We start from the raw sequence: 20524 nt of genomic DNA on the forward strand, positions 1-20524 counted from the left end.
ACATGCACAGACATTCACAAATGCTTGACCTTGCAGACAAAAATGCCATCCCTCATCTTTCCACAATGAACAGGCCACTTTGCTTCCCATAGCAATGCTGATGGGTGACTCCTTACAAGGAGGGTCTCTGAAAACAGTTGTTGCTACAGCCCTAAGTGACAGAAATCCCTCTGTCGTGAGTGAAGCAAAGCTACGTGCTATCAATGAGTTGGAACGTCTGCTTACTGCTTCAGGGGCCAAGAAAACAGCCAAATCCTAAAAATGAAGATGTCCATTTTGAATGGTGTGTTGGACATAATACGCTTCTAATACGCAGGAAAGCTTTTCTCCATCCTCTGCATGTATCCTGCTCATAAATCTTCCGAATTCCCATTCAGCTGAAGTAAAAACAAATCTGTCCAGTGCCACTTGAAAGCATTGTTCCGTTATGAGTTTACAACCATGACATAGAGAGGCTTTCAGAGGCTTTGGGCCCGGGAGGAGGAGGAGGAAGGGGTGTTCTGTTTCTTATGGCCGGGCGATCTGGGCCAAGCCACTGTTCTGGACGTCTCTGCGAATTTGAACTGACTCACGAATGAGTGTGGCTCCCTGAAAATACACAAGTTTGACAGTTGTGCATGCAATACTGACAGTTGTACTTGGAGTGTGATTGACGGAGAGAAAGGGCTTGCTAGACACCCAAAGCCACTGTGTCCCTTCACATTCCAGGGATGAGGAATAGAGATTTGCTTACACAAACTCTTCAGGCGTATTTGCGTCCTTGTGGTGACAGGGCTAAACGTTCTCCTCTGGTACTACATATAAAATATTCAGAAGCAAATGTCTTAGCTGGTCCCTGGTGTTTAAACCCTTTGCAAGACAACAACAACATGACTCTAAATTCTTCACAAAGTCAAGTGCTTTGTCCACGAAGTTCAAAGCTCCGTCAAACAGCAGTATTGAAAAGAAACTTTTTAAGGCGCTACTAATCAATAACAAATGATCATCATCATAAACAAAAACAAGATAAGTGCTTATATAATTGGTAGGCTTAGACTGTGAGCCACAGCTTAGGACTTTGTGGTAAATCTGATGGATCTGCAACACAAAAGAAGATTGCTTTACAACAAACAGCATGAGGGAAAAATTTGTTATTCTTCCAGGCAACCGCCAGAAAAGCTTGCTCAAAAGGCTGTGTGTGGAAAGGAGTGAAGCTTGCAGAGAAATGCCTAAATGAACTTTTACCCTTAGCTCTACATCTAGACACTAAAATCCTTGTCAACAAAAGATCAGAAACTGCATTTGTGAAATCAGGCCTTATTTATTAATCACTTAAATCAATTTATGGATGCACAGGTCACTTTGAGGTGAGTGTGACCTCCGAGGGAAGTGAGTCCATCCTGGATTTAGAGTAACAAAGGTATAAAAAGAAAAAAGGTTGAACAGAAACAGTTTTGGAGCAGTGGTTCCCGGCTAGGAAATTACTGGTCATGAGCTTCGGTTTTGTAAGGATGAAACAAACAGAATACAACGTGTTCATTAGTGGTTTTTGCTACCTTTGCTCAAAGGCAGGCCACTTGTTTCCACCTGTTACCAGTCTTTGTGTTAAGCCCAGTTAGCAAGCTGACAGCTGCTGGCGGCAGCTTCATATTTTGTGATGAAAACAACAATGCCACTCTCTTCTAACTAAATACTTCTATTGAAAATGCGAAATCTGAGAGCTTGTGAGCAAAGAGATAAGAAAGAAGACAAATTTGACTGTGCACATTCCTTTCCTTCAGGCTTTTTAGTCACATTTGTATCTTGTGATGTACTGGAGTTTAAGTTCTTAATTCTATGCATTAACAGATCGCAGTGTTTTATTTCAGCTGTGTGGATGGTGGCAAACATCTCATTAATCTTGTAAAAATGTACTTTTTAACTTTTTCTTGTTATCCACAGTGTGAATTAGCATGGCATTTGCTCAGTGCTCTGTTGAGCTGAACACAGATACTGTTCTGGATTGTGTCACGAACGAAGCTTTTATGTTGTGAAACTGTGTGCATGTATAGCAGATGACTAGCTTACTGTAAAAGCTATATAAACTTCAAATTTGAGGTAAAGTCAACCAACTTTTGAGGGATTTTTCATTGGGTCTGATTCTGCAGTTTTTATGTCCCAGTGACCACTGAAATTAAAGTTATGGCTCCATGGTTCTGTGGAAAGTAAAATATTCACCTGCAGTAGTTATGGCTGCCCAGACCTCCTTCTCCATTCGGGTATTTGAGGGTGTTGTAAGGGTGCTGGAAGGTCTCATTCCAGAAAAGGCAAGGTTTACCCCCATGCAGGCTGGTCTGGTTCTGGAAGCCCCTGTAGTCTTCTCCGTTGGCAGTGTAACACTCTGTAAAAAGAGAGAGAGAGAACGTGAACTACGATTATAAAGCAGCCTCTAATGTTTGCAGTAAGGAATTAGCCATGTATTAAACTGAAAATCAAACACTTGGAGAAAGCTTTTAAACAGGCGCGTAAAACTCAGCCGCACATGTGTCCTGCTTTATTAAGAATCTGGACTGTGAAATTTACTTGTGCAATTAAATTTTTTAATGTCTTTGGAATGATTATAGACGAAAAGTTTGGAATAATTATATTCTTTGCCCAGGCTCCATACATTTTAAACTCTGGCCAAAAAAATGTTAAAGCAAGATCAATGACAACATTGTTTCAATTAATGCAAACACACGAGCATAAAGAAAAGAAAAGACCCTGCAGATATGTAGCAAAAGCAAATATGGATTGAATTTTGAGGAAGTGTATAACAACCATCTGGCTAAGCGCAAGAAAAAAAGAGAAAGCCGGGTTCCCAAGGCAAACAATGGCTGGTTCAGAGCTTTTCTTCGCTGAAAAGGGAATTCAAATAAACAACGGCTGATGGAACGATGATGAGCTATCACCGCTCATCACAGTGAGCCTCGGGGGGGATCCTGTCAAGAGAGCTTTAACAGCTACAACTGAATTCCTCTTTTGATTGCATTACAATGGAAAATATTAATTTATTGTGTGACTGTTTTGATTACAGATGACGTAAATGCTCGTAACTTGAATGGCTGATAGATCAGGAAACCCGTTTTCTTTAATATGTGGGGATCAAAACAGGCTTCTCAGTGTACAGGTATGGCATTCATTTTTGTGCAAACAGAAGGTGCAAAAGATGCTGCAAGAGCAACAAGTTGACATTTCCACAAAGAAGAAGAGCACACATAAATATCACAACAGTTTTACTTCTTGCCTGTCAGTCAAACATTAATGAGGAGCAAACAATACTGGGGTCTTGTTGCTATGTATGTGGTTCGCCAATGACCGGCCCCTTTTATCAAGCTAAGCTGTCTGGGCTGAGTATGACCTAATGCACTGCAATATGACAGTCATTATACCCCTTGGTGAGCCAGCTGTGCTCCAAGGCTCTTTCATATTCTCTTTTCAATCCAAAGTTTCCCAACTTCCTCTCTGGTGTGTTGTCATCTGTTCTGCTCTCTCGCTATCGTCTACTCGCTTCTTCTCTGCCGTTGCTTTTCTGTCGTTCTCTTTCAACTGACACAGATAAGCATTTCTTTGGGGATGCTTTACCCTCACAGACTTTAAACGTTACTTCTGTGGTCAGTTGCCAGGTCCGTTCTTTGCTGGTTCTCTGAGCTAGTCGCACAGATAAGGAGAGCTGAGCAGCACTGATAAAAAGTTATTTTCTGTGGTAGATCAATGAACTTCCAAGTTAACCCTCTGCGTGTTATTGGTACACGTGAAGCGGTAAATAAATGTACAATTAAGTTACTTACACTAAAACTAAGTGTCGTTAAAGTTTCATATCTTTTATAATTAGCTTCCCATACTCTGCAGCATGCTGTGCGATATTTACAGCAGTTAGTTTGCACGCAAACATGCATTCCAGCTTCTTGCATCCACCACAAAGTAGTGCTAACACTTAATTTAGAGTAAATCAGCATCCCGACTGCTCTCAGTGCGTCAGCCAAAGTTGATTTTAATTAAAGTTGTTTCGGCTGTGTTGTTCAGTCAAGCTTATCAGCTATTCATCGTCTGGCTGACAGCAGTTCAACAGCAGCAAGGAGCTGCAGGGTGTCAGGTTCCTGCAATTATGATGCCACTCTATTGTCTGTAAATGGCTCCCTTCTCTCTTAGCAAATTAATACTGTCTTGGCATGCAAGGATATCAACCAGCAGATCGTAAATCCACCTGAGAGCGGCTGAGGCAGAACACGACTCCATAAAATTGGAAAAACAGCTTAATGGTGTTTCAGTGGGGGTCATGCACTTGCCAACCTTACATAGGGGAGCTATGAGATGAGTGGAGGAAACAAGTTATCATCAGGCTGACATCCAGAGGACAGACGAGGCATATTAAATAATGCTCACTTCTCAGGCCTCAAAAGATGCACCTGCAAACAGATGCAGAGTTTATGGGGACTTCTGGCAGGGGGGGGCTTTTTCTCAGGATTAATGCTGGCTGCTCTGCTTCAACACTTATCTTGATAATTATTCTTAATGTAACGTATCCTCATTTGGTAAAATGGGACTCATATGTTGATTTTATGTTGTATTTACAATTTTTTGGATGTTGGCAGTCATGGCAACAAAAAGACAGGGAAACACTGCTTCTGAGACTTTGGCAGCAGGACGAGAGCAATTATGAGTCACTGCTCCCCAAAAGCAATCATGGCTGTTACTCCACAAGTCAAAGAGGATAACATCAGGAGGGACAGGGCAACTGACTGCATCCCAAATGAGCTCACGTCCTTCAAATATCTTCTCCTCAAACAGAGTGAGCATTAAACTGACCGAACTTGGCTGCATGCAGAGCTGCTCAATGCACTGTATCAAAAAGAAAGAGCCAAATGACTTTGCAAATGTCTTCCATCTCTCTCTCTTCTCCTCCTTCAGGAAACTTTCCTCTTGAGTTTCAGGATGAAGCATTGCTTGTCTGCACATGGTCCGCTTGGAATGGGTTGCCGCTGGCAAACATCCCGCACCGCTGTGGCCAAGTTAGCTTTCCAGGATGAGAGGGTAAATATGGCAGCGTTTTGCCACTGTTACAGAGATGGGGGTGGGAGGGTAGGGGGTTGATCCATGTGGTTTTGAGGCATCATTTGCTTGTGGTGGGAATGGGAAGTAACAGATCTGCAAGGACTCTGATATAAGTGAGGCCATCGTAAAGATGAATGGCCCATTTAAAAGCCCTGCGGATGCCCACACATCTATCACACTAAAAAGAAAAGGCCAATTTTGCATTGGAACGGCGTAGGTATGGACCCTTTATCCTTGTCCTCCAGAAAAGGAAGAGCTCATCCACTGATTGGCTCTTCGCCACTTCAGGCCCACTCCCCTCCAAACACACCCAGCCCTTTCCTCACACCCTCTTACTTGTCACCAAGCAACTGTTGCGCTCTCGTCACAAGGCCCCGGGCTTTCTTGTGGTTTCATCATAGACTGTGATGGGAAACAGAACCACCACCGCATAAAAGCGAGAGAAAATGGGGAAAAAACTCCAATAAAATACATGCAGATCTACAAATAGAAAAAGTCCGGGAAAGAGAAGAGGAGGACTCGCCCTTGACCAAGCCCTGTGCTCACAAAATACAGCACCACCCCAGCAACGAGAGGCAAAAAAAAAAAGGCACAAACTGGAGAAAATCACTGAGAGAGAGAACTAATCGCCCTGTTATTATATTTGCTGGGATTTGAGGCTAATGCTTTCCACATTGCAACTCGAAATCCACTTGATGCTCCAAAAAAGATGGGTGACGAAAAGCGATATGGGGGTTGTGGGGTTGTGGTCGTGTGATCTCAAGAACACAAACAAACAAATAGTTTCTCTGAAACATGTTGCCCGGTCACACGAGAGCACTTATTTGTTGTGTTTGCTAGGAGGGATGAAAAGCAGCGATAATTACAGACAACTGCTTCCTCACAGAGGGTTGACATAAAGAGCTTCCTTCCATCTTTATTACATGCTTTGGACTCAGGGGACAGCAAAACAGGCTTACTGCGTGAGCAACATTTCCCCTATAACAACATTACACAAAATGAGTTTATGATAGAAGTAAGCATGTACAGTATTACGGACTAAAACCAATTTGTTCAGGCACTAACAAAGCTCAAAAACTGGAGGCAGCCCGCAGAATGTGTGCAATGTTTCAAAGTTTTGTTTCAAAGTCTACAAACAAAGATGACAGAAATGACACATGATTAATACAGTGCATTGCACTGGTTGCCATTAATGTTGGCCAAACTGGGCCAGATGTGTGGGGTTACAGGGTTCTTTTCAGAGGCGACACAGCTGGTGGTAACACAAGTGTGGTTCCCCTTTTGTACAACAGCATCCTCAATCCACATGTAAATTTCAGAAGATCACAGAAAGGCAAATTGACAGTCGCACGTTTAGTACGGCTGCTTTAATGAAGTTAGAAGATGCTTCGGAGAAGTCAGTGACTTCTAAGAGGAGGCAGCTCAGCGGTTAATGGACCACACCTCACCTCCTTGCTTGAGAGGTTTTTCTTTTAAAAGCACCCTCATGCAAGGGTCAATGCAAGTGCAAAGAAAAAAGCAAAGCGATGAGAACAGATGCCTCTAAGTAGGTAAATCTGCAGACAATGACTTCTAAATGGTATTTACAGTCTCCCTTTTCATTCCTTGCTTTTGTCATAGGTTGTAGCCTCAGATAACCAGGTCATAAACCAAAAGCTCATTCACTCCTAAAATAGCCTCCACCACCACTTTTCCTGCAAAAAAAACGCCACTGCACCACCCCCCGTGTTCACTACCACAGTAGCCACAGGACTCCCTGCCAAAGTTTCTGGGTAGCACCTATAAAACGCGGCCCCATCTCATTTTTGTGCAGCCCCTATTATTTAGTTCTGTAATGGAAAGAGTGTAATCTGCTGGTGGGTTGGGTGTTCTGCCAAAATCCCCTTTGTTTGAAGTTGCTTGAGGCAAAAAAAAAGGAAAGCATACAAGTATTTTACTTTTACCCCAATCTACTCAAAGGCCCCCTAACTTAGTGTTGTCTAAAGCAATTTTGAAAAAAATCAATCAACAAAATTAGTGAAGAAGATAATGCATCCGTCTTTTCAGGGTTTCCTGTAGAGGCCAAATTAATATCTGATAAAATACAGCACAGACTGACGAGGTTAGCTTTGGCTCTGGAAATGAACAAGGATGGAACTATGTGGGACGATTTTGAGTTTCACTTGGCAGACGTTCAGGGAGTGACGGATGGGCTACAAACTCTGTCAGTGACGTAAAGGACATTTGGAGTCTCACTGAAACCCTTGAGGGAAGTTGCTAGCAAAATACTGAGATCAGGGGCCTGTCAACTAGGCTGACATGAGGGTGGATAGGGTGTTTTATTCAATTACCTCCCCCAGGGACTTCCTTACCATTTCCTCTAATCACAGTCAACATGTGCCAAAAGAAAAAAAAAAGAGTCAGTATTTCTAAACAATAAAAACGTACTTACTCTAACACTGCCTTTGATTCTTCAATACTTTGTCTTTAGTTTAGTTCCCTTTCCATATGATGAGAAAACAGAGGTTACAGGGTTAAACAAACAGAAGGTGAAATCTCCTGCATACTCAACACATGCCACTGAACCTGCTCTAAACCAGCTCCAGACATCACAGTAAACATGACTTTTGCAGTCAGAAGAAAGCAGGCACTTTAAGTGAGGACATAGAGGAAGCAGAGATAGAGATGCTGAGCTTTCCAAGGTGCACAATTAGGCCGTCTGGGATCGATCCATCTTAAATTAAACGAAACTGCAAATTAGAGCAGAGCACTGAGACGGCAGGAAGGATTGTGAAAGACAGAGCGATGGCAAGGGAAGCAAAATTAAGCAGAAAAGAAAGAAGAGAGAAAAACAGACAGGCAAACACAGAGTAAATCAGGGTGGGACAAAGACCGCTTTTATGATACCACAGATAGTTAACCCAGGCTCTAATTTTCTTCTTCTTCTCCACTGCACCAGTGAAGTGAACACTTGGTTTATTTTGCACTTCCCCGTGTTATAGACAGGGCTGACAAAGCCCAGGCTTGTAAAATTAACAGCAAACACACAGCCCAGTGCCAGGGGTCTGAGTTTCAAGGTACAAATCTCATTCCAGAACAGCTCTGTGGTGCAGCTGCGTGCTGGGGCCCTTTACCAGCAAACAAACAACTGATGCAGGACTTAAGGGAGAGAAAATATGCTCCTCTAATGCGTGCCTTCGATGAAGAAAAACACACGACCCATATGGGTTCCTCGTTGCAGGCAGCCTTTGATAACCAGAGGATCTAAGGCTCGTGATTCAAGTCATGATGGCTCACTGTTGCTAATGGCCATGTTTGACTCACATGGGGGTATTTTAAGCTCCCTCTCTTCTTTTTGTTTTGCCTGTAAATGGATGGTAAAATGATCTCCCAGTCAACTTGTACTGTCAGATGCTCAGATAAACATATGCAGTGACAAAACATGCATTAATCTGAGCTCCTACCCACATCATTCCAGTCCCCCCCCCATACCCCTACTTTCCCCCCCACATGCACTTACAGTAAGAATGAAAGGGAGCAATTTTCATCAGTCGAGCAGCCGCAGTATTTTAAGATGGATCCGATGTGGAGGGAAGGAAGGACGAACACACACTTGCACACACACATGCACACAGGCTCCTTTGTTCCTTCAGTGGTAGGGCCAGTGTCATTGTGGCGATGCCATTCTCACCCACTCATCGCTGTACTGTAGATATCGCCCACTGAGGGTGTGCATGTGTGTGTGTGAGCTAACATGTTTGCATGTTTGAGTGCACGTCTGTCAATTCCCTAACGCCTCTGCTCACAATAGACCGATCTTTCAAAGGCAGTAATCAGTTTGCAGTAACACTGTGTAAGCTTTGCGGCCAGCGGGGCTTCAGCTCATTAAAGAGCCAGTCTACCTCGAATTCAAGTCCTCTGGCCTTAGTGCTGACCATCTACTGCTATGGCACTTGATTAGTTGTGCTTAAAAAAAAAGAGCATGATCTCTTTCCAGAATTTATGACGCAGTAGCACAAAAGCCGCAAACCATGAAATCCTTATATATATCCTAAATAATTAGGCCCTATCTTATCTTAATGGATTCATAGTGCCATATCACCCCAACAGAACACTTTGCTATCAGACTGCGGGGTTACTTGTGGTTCCTAGAGAATTTAAAAGTAGAATGGGAGGCAGACTCTTCAACTTTCAGGTCCCTCTTCTGCACAGAACCAGTTTTCAGTTTGGGATTCTGGAGACACTTTACTCTACTTTTAAAATTAAGCTTAAAAATTTATATTTTGATAAAGCTCATAGCTCCTAGGTCTAGATCACGTGACCCTGAATCCTCCCTTAGTTACGTTGCTTCCCATGATGCACCATGATACACCACTTTGTATTTAATCATTAGTTATTATTATTAATCTCTGGCTTTCTTCTACAGTGTCTTTCTTCCTGTTAAAGGGAGTTTTTCCTCCCCAACGTCACCAAGTGCCTGCTCTTAGGGGGTCTTGCGTTGTAGGGTCTTTACCTTACAATATAAAGCATCTTAGGGTGACTACATTTGGATTTAAACTAATTGAACTGAACTGCTAATCTGATCTAATCTGGGGTATCGTTCACCTACACATGGCAGACTAAGGCATCCCCCTTGGTTAAGATGTATTGTTAGCTGATTCCATGCTTCTTTTATCTGGATAATATAGACAAGAGAAAGAAAACAGTTCCTGTAGAAATTTTCTCAAAACAAGGTTTGTGGATTTCTTTAAATAACTGGGGCGTGATTTGTGCAAAGAGATACTGCTGCTGAATTTTTTATAGGTATTTTTTTAGCTCCAAAAAGCAAGTACCATCTGTTTTTATATTTTATTCAACAGAAAGCAGAGACCTCTACATATATATAACATATAATTATAACTTTAAAACACCAAAACAATCTAGTTTAATAAAGAGCACAAAGAGACAGAAAATATATAAGTATGATCTGGGGATACCTTTTGCACTGTAAGGCATGCCACCTTAAGGTAACGTGAAAGCCAGACGACTACACCTGAAAGAAAGGTGAACCATGAAGGAATATGGGAAGGGTTGCCTCTAAACACACCTGTTTTCGATCGTCCTGTTTGTGCTCAGGTTACCTGGTATCTGAGGAATGTAAATTATATGTGGTTTTTGTTTGAGCTGAGGTTCTGTCAGAGCTGTTGCAGGGATTTGTGTGCAGCCATTAGTGATCCCCCAACACACACACTCTCAGAGGTCCTGTGTGATTACAGGGTCCAGAGAAGACGAGGTCAGACTCGGATAAATAAATGTCTCAGGTTCAGGGAGAGGGATCAATGTGACAGGGCCTGCTAATGCAAAAACCCAAAAACACCAAATGGGAAAAAAAATAACTGCGAAACCAGATCAAAAACACAGCCCATTTTCCTGTTTATCCTTAACAGACATCATTATTAAAAAAGAATGTTTATTCTCTCGTTGAGTGAATCGGGGCGTAAAGCAAGAGGAAGCTGGATTCCCTTATGTTTTGAAGAACTTTTTTAGGACAGTATCCAGCTTTCTTCTGGCAGAACACTTACTTGTTTCTGCTTTGAAGAGAGTTTATAGATTTCTGCTCTACTGTTTTGATTGGTCATTTCCTGTTGTGGAACATTTTTGTTGCCAGCAGTCATACATGACACAAAAATTTAATTTGGGGACTGTAGAAATCGATGCCAGTAAGTAGGGAGGGATATTCCATATCTGTTTCAGATAGAGCTAAGAGACCAGAGTAGCTAAACAGGTGGTTATTGTCTCTATTTTTTTCCAGTAGTTTTATATTATTATATAGTATTATTACATAATATCTGAAACAAGCCTTTTCTTCTTGCCAATAAAATACTTTATAAGCTAAGGACATTTGTCACATCTGAATATCTGGGTCAATTACTCAATGTTTACTGTGCTTTGTTTCTTTTATTTATTTTCTATATAATTATTCTTAAAGTAACAGATTAGTCAGAAAAATCCCTAAATTCCAAGAAACATTTGCTAACTCCAAGTCCTGCTTTGATATGAAACCAAAAAAAACCTCCTGAAAAGAAAATAGTTCTCATATTGAAGAAGCTGCAATTATAGACACAATGTTTTTGTTTTAAAGCTTACCCAAATGGATAATGAGCTGTCGAAATGCTTCATTTTATTGCTCTGAAAAGTAGAAAACAAAATATGTTGTCTGCCACTTAGTGTAGATATTCGGTAAGTGTGACCTCCAGAAATGGAACAACATGGTTACTGGAAATGGGGCTTAAGTTAATCTAGTGTTTGAGTGAAGCTTAGGACCACATGTTGTCATTATATGTAGCTAAAACAGACAAAAACAGGATTTTGTTCGTGCTTTGGAAACTGCGGACAACAAGAAGCGTACTCGAGGATGCCAGCGTGGACAAAATGGACACAATCTATACTGAATACTGAGGTTTGGGCAACTTTTACTTCTTGTTTACACTGGTGGATTAACAGACTCCATGTGTGGAGCGCAAACATGCACCCATCTGTATTCAATGAATCTCCAACATGCTCATTTGCAGAGTGGTAAACACATATGAATAAAGGCCTCAGCGTGTTTGTTTTTTCTATCTTTCTAAACTACAGATGGAGGAACTGGACGTTTCCTTCAACATTCTTCGTCATGTTTAGATTTTTTACACTTTAAATGTGTTTACATTGAAGAGAACATCTTCATCTTCAGCCTACTCAGGACATTTTGCGCTAATCCCTTGCTACACTGGTGCAAATACTGCCTGTTTTAGGCCTCAGAACAATGACCTCGCCAAAGGACACCTTTATTTGAGTTGACTTTTGATTTTGCTTGACTTGTTTAAATTTTTCTCGTGTAATTATCTTGCCTGTATGACCAGGTCGGAGAATTAATAAAGCACATTTCCACCGCATGAAATCACAAAACGCTGTCAGACCGCAATTGAGTGCACTTAGAAGGACACAATAACAAGAGCACAATGGACTGCTACAGTGGGGACCGCAATGTTCAACATAAGCCCCCTTTTAACTAGCCACGTCTTCAGTTCCTGATCTTGACTGTGAAAGCGATCTTTTTCATTGTGGTTGGTGCGGCTGTGGGAAGAGCAGGAGTACTGGGAACCAGATGGCTCTGGTAACAGACAGGGGGTATCCCACCGGCCTCACTAAGAAGGGGATCCATTACGTAGGATCTATTGAGGGCCAGTGGATTTTGTTTCATGGCATTGGCCAAGTGTGACCACTCCTCGGTCGGTGTGGGTCGTGGGCTGGTGCCACGTAGGCTACTGCAGACCCAGCCCGTTTTGTGTTCACCTCTGAGAGCTGTATTCACCTTTGCTGCAGGACAGACAACTATATCGGGGCCTCCTGGCGACTTGAGTTACATCCCTTTTGACTCGAAGCCTCTTTGAAAGGCAGTGCAATGGGATATGATCGGCTCCACGGCTTGAGGGACAATGGTGGTTTGTGAAAACGGTGGACAGAGATGTTCCTCTGCACTTTTAAAGTGAAGTCCTTGAACTTTTGAAGCTCAGGTAACCTACGGTGAACAAGAAGAACCCTAACCTTATAATATGTCTTGGAGTAAAAGGCCATTTTTTGTAGAGAGTGTAAATAATTTTTATGTCTGTTTGTTAGAGTGTATATATTAAAGACTTTAGAATGCAAAAAATCTCACATTCTCAAAGCATTGAGGTGGGACTACTTTTCATGGGGTTATCTAATATCAGAGCTTTACGGCTTGTGTTAATTTATTTCCATATTCCTAAAAAGACCACACGTTTCATGTTTCCCAGCTTCTGTTCTGCACTCTCAGATTCCCTGTCATGGCTTCTTAGCTCTGTCCACTGCTGGCTTTGTTCCTTTGTTTTCAGTCTGCTTAGCTATGCTTGCTCCCTTTACTTGTCCAAATGTTTGCTCTGTCCACTTAGCCATGTCCACTTGCTCGGCCTTGTCAAATCGTCACTTGCTGTGGGCGTTTCCTGCAAAGGGAAGAAAGGTGAAAATTTGCCTCTTCGGCCACAAACTACTGCAGCTGGACACAAACCAGACCCCGAGGCTCAGCAGCAAAATTACGCTCCATTTATTTAAAGTGGTTTCCATTACTCTACCGCAGTAGAACACAGACCTCAGTGGCCCTGGCCCAACCATAACTACAGTATAAAAAGAACTAAAGTTCGCCGGACAGGTCATGTCTCACACAGTAGCAATTCAATATCCTCCCGTTATGTTCTTGGTTACGCTTCTCAAAACTCCAAACTGCATGTGACACCACAAAAATACATGGTTGCTTTGAAACTCAGCCTGTGGAGATTTTTTGCAAAAAAACACCCAGCCTATCACTAGAAAGACGTTTGGAACACGTTTGATTAAAAGAAAGAAAAACAGCTAATTTACCTTAATCATACTATGTCAGAGTCGTACTAATAGTATGTTGAAAAAGACAAATACTGAGACAGGAAGCTGGTTTGTATGGTTCTGGGCCACGACCAAAATAAATCAAACCAAAGGCTAATAGTTTTTATCCCCGGTTCTCCTTGAAATGTGGAAACAATACATCAGCCAATGAAAGCTGTTAGATGATAGCAAAGCTGCACTTCTATTCTATCAACACAGCCAGAGCTGATAACGCTCGCTTCACGTCATTATAATATAAATCCAGCTTTGTGGCAAAAAGTTATATTTTGTGTAATGTTTTCATGCATCAGCCACTTCATCCCCGGGGCCTTAAGCCTCCTTTAAAATCCCATTCTCTGTGAATTAAACTGAGCTTTGATAATGAAAACAATTGTTTGTTTGAGAGTTAATAGAATTCATAGAACATAAGGCTCTATAGTATTTCATTACTGTTTTCTGAGTATTTGATTTACCCTCTTGCCCTGGAGTGTGTTCCAGCTGATGGGCTCTGACTGCAGCAGAGAGCACCAGCAAAGCTGAGGGAGAATGTCACTCTGCATTGACTGGAGTGGGCCTCCTCATGCATACGCAAATGTCAAGGCGCACGAAGCGGCCAGGCAACACGGCTCATGCATAATAGCATTAAAATGGGAGGAGACGTGAATCAGTTGCAAGAGACGAGAAAGACAACTTGGAGAACAATCCAGACACTTTGAGACGGAAGGGAGTTATGAAAGAATAAGGTAGCACTTTTCACAGTCCAAAACCAACATGTCACAGCCATTCAGCAAAATACTCTGACTGGTCTCAACTGACCTTTGAGCAACAAAACCTCACAAACCAGTACTCTGACCACATGAGTGCACTCTCCCACCTAAACATTGTTTATCTCTTTAAAGCCTGACAGTTGTGTACAACCAGCAGCAGCTTGACAGCTTAATTCCATGTTGTCTCACAGGACCGCCTCCGTGGATCAGGGACTGGGGTGACACACTCAACCTCTCAGCACTTTGTTTGGGGACAGTTTGTAATTAATATGACTGCTGCATCTGTCACGCCTTGTCACCTGTGGGGGGAGGGGGTTATCCATGTACTTCCCTTGCCATCATAAATCCTGAAGCTGGAACAGGTCTGGGTGTTTTGCATGATGGGTCACCCGGCCAACCGCCAGAGCAGGTGGTGATTTGCACATGGTGCAGGAGAAATGAAAGAGCTTCACTCAGCAGAAGCTTAATAAGAGAAGTGCAGTGACTGAGGAACGACACACACTGAGGTGCTTCGATCAAAGGAATGTAAGCCTTTGAACACGACAGGACGAGAATCAGAGTGGCACGATAATAAGCATGATTGTGTTTATAATAACCGGGTCTGTTTCTTCTCTGTTTCTCTCTCTTAGTGCTTATGGTTTTACAGGCGATCCAGTCCCTTGGCACTGGAGAACAAGGGTATCACCCACAACTTGACCTTCGCAGGGCACCACCCAGAGGTCAACAGGAACTCCATCAGCAGCAACTTGTCACAGAAGCACACATTTGCAACATGTTCCAAACTATGAGTCAGATTCACCTTAGTTTTTGCCAAGTAAATGAAGGAATTCTTCAAAATTTTGACCTGTCTTCACAAGTCAAGACAGGCTGAGTATGTGTGTGCTAAGAAGTGCAAACTCAGAGTTTCTGGGCTCTATGTGTGGCATCAAAGTAAATGTGAATTCTTCTTTCTTCTCATCTAGCGTCACCAGAGAGCTGGTGTAAATATTTATTTCGATCTACCTCACGGTTAAAATTTACAACAAATCCTGCAACTAGTTATTTGGTCCGTCTGAAAAAAACTCCCAAAAAACAAAGGAGGCGTTATCAAAAACACCCAACATTCAAGTGACATTGAGGCAGCTGTGGTTCAGGTGGTAGAGCAGGTCGTCCACTGGTGGATCAATCCCTGATTCCCCCAGTTTGCATGCCAAAGTATCCTTGGGCAAGATACCAAACCCTGAATTGCCCTTGAGGCATCCTTCAAAGTGCATCCTCTTTTGTATATCTTCTATGACCATTTTTTTTGTTTTACTTTTAATTCTTGTTTGCTTTGGTTCAGGCAGTATAGCTACGCCAAGTTTAAGATAAGATCATGACTTGCGTTGATGCTAATCATCAAATCGCTAATATGAATTAATTTGTGCGATTCCAAATTGTGTTGAACAATAACACAAGTTAGAAAGCTCAATTTTCTGGGTTATGAAGATCGACAACACCAGTGTACCTTTTATGTGTACATATGACTGTTTGGTCAGTTAAAATTAAAATGTAAGAATAAATTATAAAAACAGCTTGAAACAAAATGATTTTTTGGGACAGTCTACAAATGCATAACACTATTTAGTGATTTTTTTATTTTAGTTGTAGTAAACATTACACGTGAAGGGAGCAACTAATTTTACATTTTTTAGAAAACAATAATTGTATGCATAACGTGTTGTAAGCTAACATGTTACCACTCATAACTTGCTAAATAAGCTAGCCTGCTTGTTTTTCACGAACACATTCTGTAGGATGTGCACTTTGATCACCTGTTGGTTAATTCAGTGGCTGCAAAGTGTCCTTGTTCTGATTGCATAATCTGGGTACGTCCACTTGCCAATAATTCAAAATACCTGAACATGTTCTGTTGGCTAAAAAATAGTTCCAAAGTGAACGATGTACAGACATCAGAGATGTAGCCCGGCGATCTTCTGGGTATGCTTCTTGGACATTACTTGGATGCCAATATTGGATTTTCTAGCAAGAGAAGGTTTGTGTTTAAGAGTTGCCTTTCATTGTCATTTTAGCTGCTAGAAAAACAGAAAGCAAAACATTTTCTGTCAAGAGAAAACTGAGAAAGTATATGCATTAACAAGGTGATTTAAACTCCTGACCTCTCCATCTGAAGTCTCTTTCTTATGCTACTGAACTGGACACTGAGCTGATCATGGCAAAGACTTACAAAGCTCATATTGGAGGGCTGAGAGGTCATTGCTCTGACAATTCAGAGATGCAAAACACATAGATAGATAGATAGATAGATAGATAGATAGATAGATAGATAGATAGATAGATAGATAGATAGATAGATAGATAGATAGATAGATAGATAGATAGATAGATAGATAGATGGATGACAATCAAATGTCATGAAAAAATAAAGAGCAGTGCATTTAATTTCTTCACTCCAAAAATATCCCTGATATTTCTTGCTTTATAGGAAAAGGTCTTACTACGACATATCAGTGTCTGTCCATCAACAGTCACATATAACCAGTTTGAGTGGAGAGAAAACACTGATGTTTCCACTATGCTGGGAGTGCTTGTCTTAGTGCCCATAGGCTATGCAGTAAATTCATTACTCCTTTAGTGCACAGTAGCATTTAAGCATTTTGCTAAAAAGTCCCAGTGCCAGATGAAGTCAGTGCATGTACTTTAGATTTTGTTGCTTTGCTAAACTTGTATTGTGGGCATTGCATTAAAGATTTATTATGCCTCTTTATGTGCTTTTTGACTCATTATGCATCCACATAACATTAAAAGGAGACAGAGTGCCTGAGTATACTTTGAAAACAACAAGGACAAACTGCCTGGACAAGTATATATCCCAAAAGACACAAAAAGAGTGTTTAAGAAGTGTACAAATCTTTTAGGGGCATTAGCTTACTCATCATTTCAATGAGTGATGAGAGAAAAGGCAGCAGAAGCAACCATGTGTCTCTCCAGTAGATTGTTCTGTCCTGCGACTGATGCAACCACTTTTGCATGTCCTTGAAGGGAAATGCAAAGGCCTATGTTATTTCAAAAGTCATTTGAAAATGGGCAGCAGCTCCAAAGCTTGCCTTTCCTCTTAGGAAGAATGCTATACATTAATCCAAACAGTTTCAGTGTAAAATACTGAGGTAGGCTAATAAATGTCACATTGAATTATTCACTCAAAGATGAGGCACTGTTCTCTGCAGCAGATAATCTGTCAAAAGAAATGGATGATGTGATGCACAATAACTCTAAACCAAACAACATCTTGTGACTGTTCTCCAAGATAGAAGCATAAATCTAACAGATTAGATAGAGTTTTATAAAGCTACATGTATACATACATACATACATACATATAGACAGATAGACAGATAGATAGATAGATACACACACACACACACACACACACACACATATATACATACATATATATATATACGCTCACCTAGCACCACATCTGGTGGATTTGGTATTAATTTTAGCAAGTATCTGGCCATCATGGTTGGGGGTTACTGTGGAATGGGAGACATCTGGCCAGTGGGCATAATATGGCAATAAGTAACTATTAAATAAAGCAATGTCTCTTTAGCTGCACTGTGTTTGAGGCTCAAGAGTTATTATGACAAACTAAGATCTCTGTCTCAGTACTGTTGATCCCAGGTTAGCTCACATATTACTGTAATTACAAATCTTTCACTTGGAAAAGTATTTTGGAGATACAGCAAAACCCAGACTAAAACGGTTTGGCAGCCACCCCCCGGCATCTTTGCCTAGTATTAGCTCTTTACCTAGTTTCATAGATAGATGTGGAAACAGAGAAATAGGTCAGTTAGAATTAGTTTAGCTTTCTTTTCATAATAATTCTCTCACAGACAATACAGACAAGCTGCACCTATAATTTTGCAATACTCTGCAATTAAAAAAAATAACTAAAAAAAATAAATAAATCTGTGGGGCTGTGCTGGAGTCAAGCATTTCCTTGTCTGCAAAAGTGGGTGCTAATTCTTTGTAAAGTATCAGTGTGAGTAAATCATTCTATTTAATCTGCCATTACTGTGTAAAATATTGATTATTGCTGGTTGTTTTCACAACTCCAAAGCCTGGAAAGGACAAAGGATTTTTAAATAACTCAAAAACTTCCTCTTGCTGCTACACATGATCACATCCTTAATCATCTCTCTCTCTCTTTCTCTCTCTCTCTCTCTCTCTCTCTCTCTCTCTCTCTCTCTCTCTCTCTCTCTCTCGCACACACACACACACACACACACACATACACACACAGTACAGTACAGTAAAACAAATCTGCACGAGTGGTTTTTGTGTGTGTGCGTCAGAATGTGCTGCACAGAAGCTCACCAGGGGAGGAGAGGTTTCCATCTCCATCTTTGAACCGGAAAAGCAGGGGGAACCGCAGCCCCCACATCTGAGACCCAGACTCCATGCTCCCACTTCCCATAATGCTCCCTGACACTCCCCACTCTGGGCACTGAGGATTTAGTCCTTATGTTAAACTCTTTAAGAACCCACTGTCTCCCCTCAAATCAATGCTTCACTGCGATCACCTCTGCCAACACAAAGCTCGTGATTCTTCAAATGGCTGAGGATGGCCTGTTATTATCTCTCTGAGGCAAACGATTCAGAGCATCGCTCCTTCACACACACTCACCGAGATTACGCCGTCTCAAGGGTTACAAAGGTTGATGGAGCCCAGTCATAAACTGTATAGGCTGCGTGGACGAGCTGTAAGAAGATTAAGTCAAGAAAGATTGAGGATGTTGACTGGGTGAAAGAGGGAGAGATGATGATTGGAGGCATCCAGTGTGCCGTGTATGCATACACTTGTGGTTATCTATATGTGTTTATATGAGTGTGGCTGTAGTTGGAAGAGAGAAACATGGCACCTCTTGGTTTGACACTTGACATGGCCCCTTTAAACTCTTAAGCAGAAACACTGAAAGTTTATAGAGACTCCAGATGGTAACAGCTGCTTCACAGTTAAACTTCACTTACTCCCACACACACACACACACACACACACACACACACACACACACACACACACACACACACACACACACACACACACACACACAGAGCTGAAATTAAATTAAATTGGACAATGCTTTTCTGTCATTAAATTAAATGTCTTTTGGTTTCAGACTTTAGAAAAAAAAAGTGATTTAAAGACGTTAAGCGCTAACCATCTATGATGACCATTTTTAATTTTTTGGATTTTTTTTAATTTTCATTTTATGAACTTAATAACTGTTTAATCATAAATTTAATTAAATTCAAACTGGAACCTGTGCTTTTAATCTAGCAATGACAAGAAGTTCTTGTGGAGTTGCTATTTAATCTACAATTAAACGCTGCTGCTGACCAACTAAATTAGGGGTGTTAAACAAAGACTCCAAGTGTGAAATTTGCAGACAAGTCATTAATAATTATAGTTTTTCTATAAAATTCACTGCTTCTTCAAGTTTAGTGAGCATTACTACACAGGGGTAGACATGCTTGGGAAGTTAAAGTGTTTCTAGATCATGACAAGTTGTTTGAATCCCAAAGACGTGACATACTATTAAGGATGGGAATCGAGAAGTCCCAGCAGTCCAATTTCTTGGAATCGTGAGTCTGCTTGTCTATCAATCCCGCTTATGGGTTCTCGCTACAATCAGTTGACTTCAGTTCGTGTGTTGAAGGAGAAAAATGGCGGGGCAGTCCACAGGGTGGATACAGCCATTACTTTTATTTTTATTGCACAAAAGCATGAGAGCGCAATGGTAAAGTGCAAACTGCATCCAGGACAGAAATACTTCCAATAGTTATGCTGCTAAGACAACTTTTCAGCTCTTTTCAAGGACCTGCACAGACAGCATGCTAATGCTAAGCTAGCCAAGAACCCAGAGTGACGTTAAAGCTGAGTGAATATTGAGCTCAGCAGCCAGAAATCGAAGCTCAACAGGTAATAAACTGATGAGCAGTCAGACTCCAGCCTCCGTTTCTACGTGTTCATGTTTCTAAAGTAGAATCACTGTGGCGATCGCTTTCAACTCTCTTTTTGCTGGTTTTCATTATTGCTTTGTAAAAAAAATCCTTTATTTAATACAACAAGAAAGATCCTGTGTGTGTCCTCATTAGATATGGATTTGTGTTGCTGTGTGGGACGATGGCCTATAGGTTTAAAAAGTTAAATAGTAATTATTTAAGGTCAGTTTATACAGTAACAAGAAAGTAATGTAACACATAGTATAACAAATTACCCTCTCCTGGGAGTGAGTAGAAAAGTGTTCTGTGTAATATGTGTAATAACCACTTTTTTGAGTAAT

At 41.2% G+C, this 20524-nt stretch overlaps 1 protein-coding gene across 3 annotated transcripts in view; it reads right to left on the reverse strand.

The window, feature by feature from the left end:
* kremen1 (kringle containing transmembrane protein 1) overlaps nucleotides 1–20524 on the reverse strand; it is a 63931-nt gene that overhangs the window by 37819 nt on the left and 5588 nt on the right. For all 3 annotated transcript variants that reach the window (XM_085426294.1, XM_085426293.1, XM_085426292.1), the window contains exon 2: nucleotides 2197–2359. In XM_085426294.1, the coding sequence (XP_085282420.1) occupies nucleotides 2197–2359 (163 nt within the window). The remainder of the gene's footprint in view (nucleotides 1–2196; nucleotides 2360–20524) is intronic.

This window comes from Rhamphochromis longiceps, linkage group LG12 (assembly GCF_057381845.1).
Source record: "Rhamphochromis longiceps isolate RC_006_pf linkage group LG12, R_longiceps_female_GT1.1, whole genome shotgun sequence".
NCBI lineage: Eukaryota > Metazoa > Chordata > Actinopteri > Cichliformes > Cichlidae > Rhamphochromis > Rhamphochromis longiceps.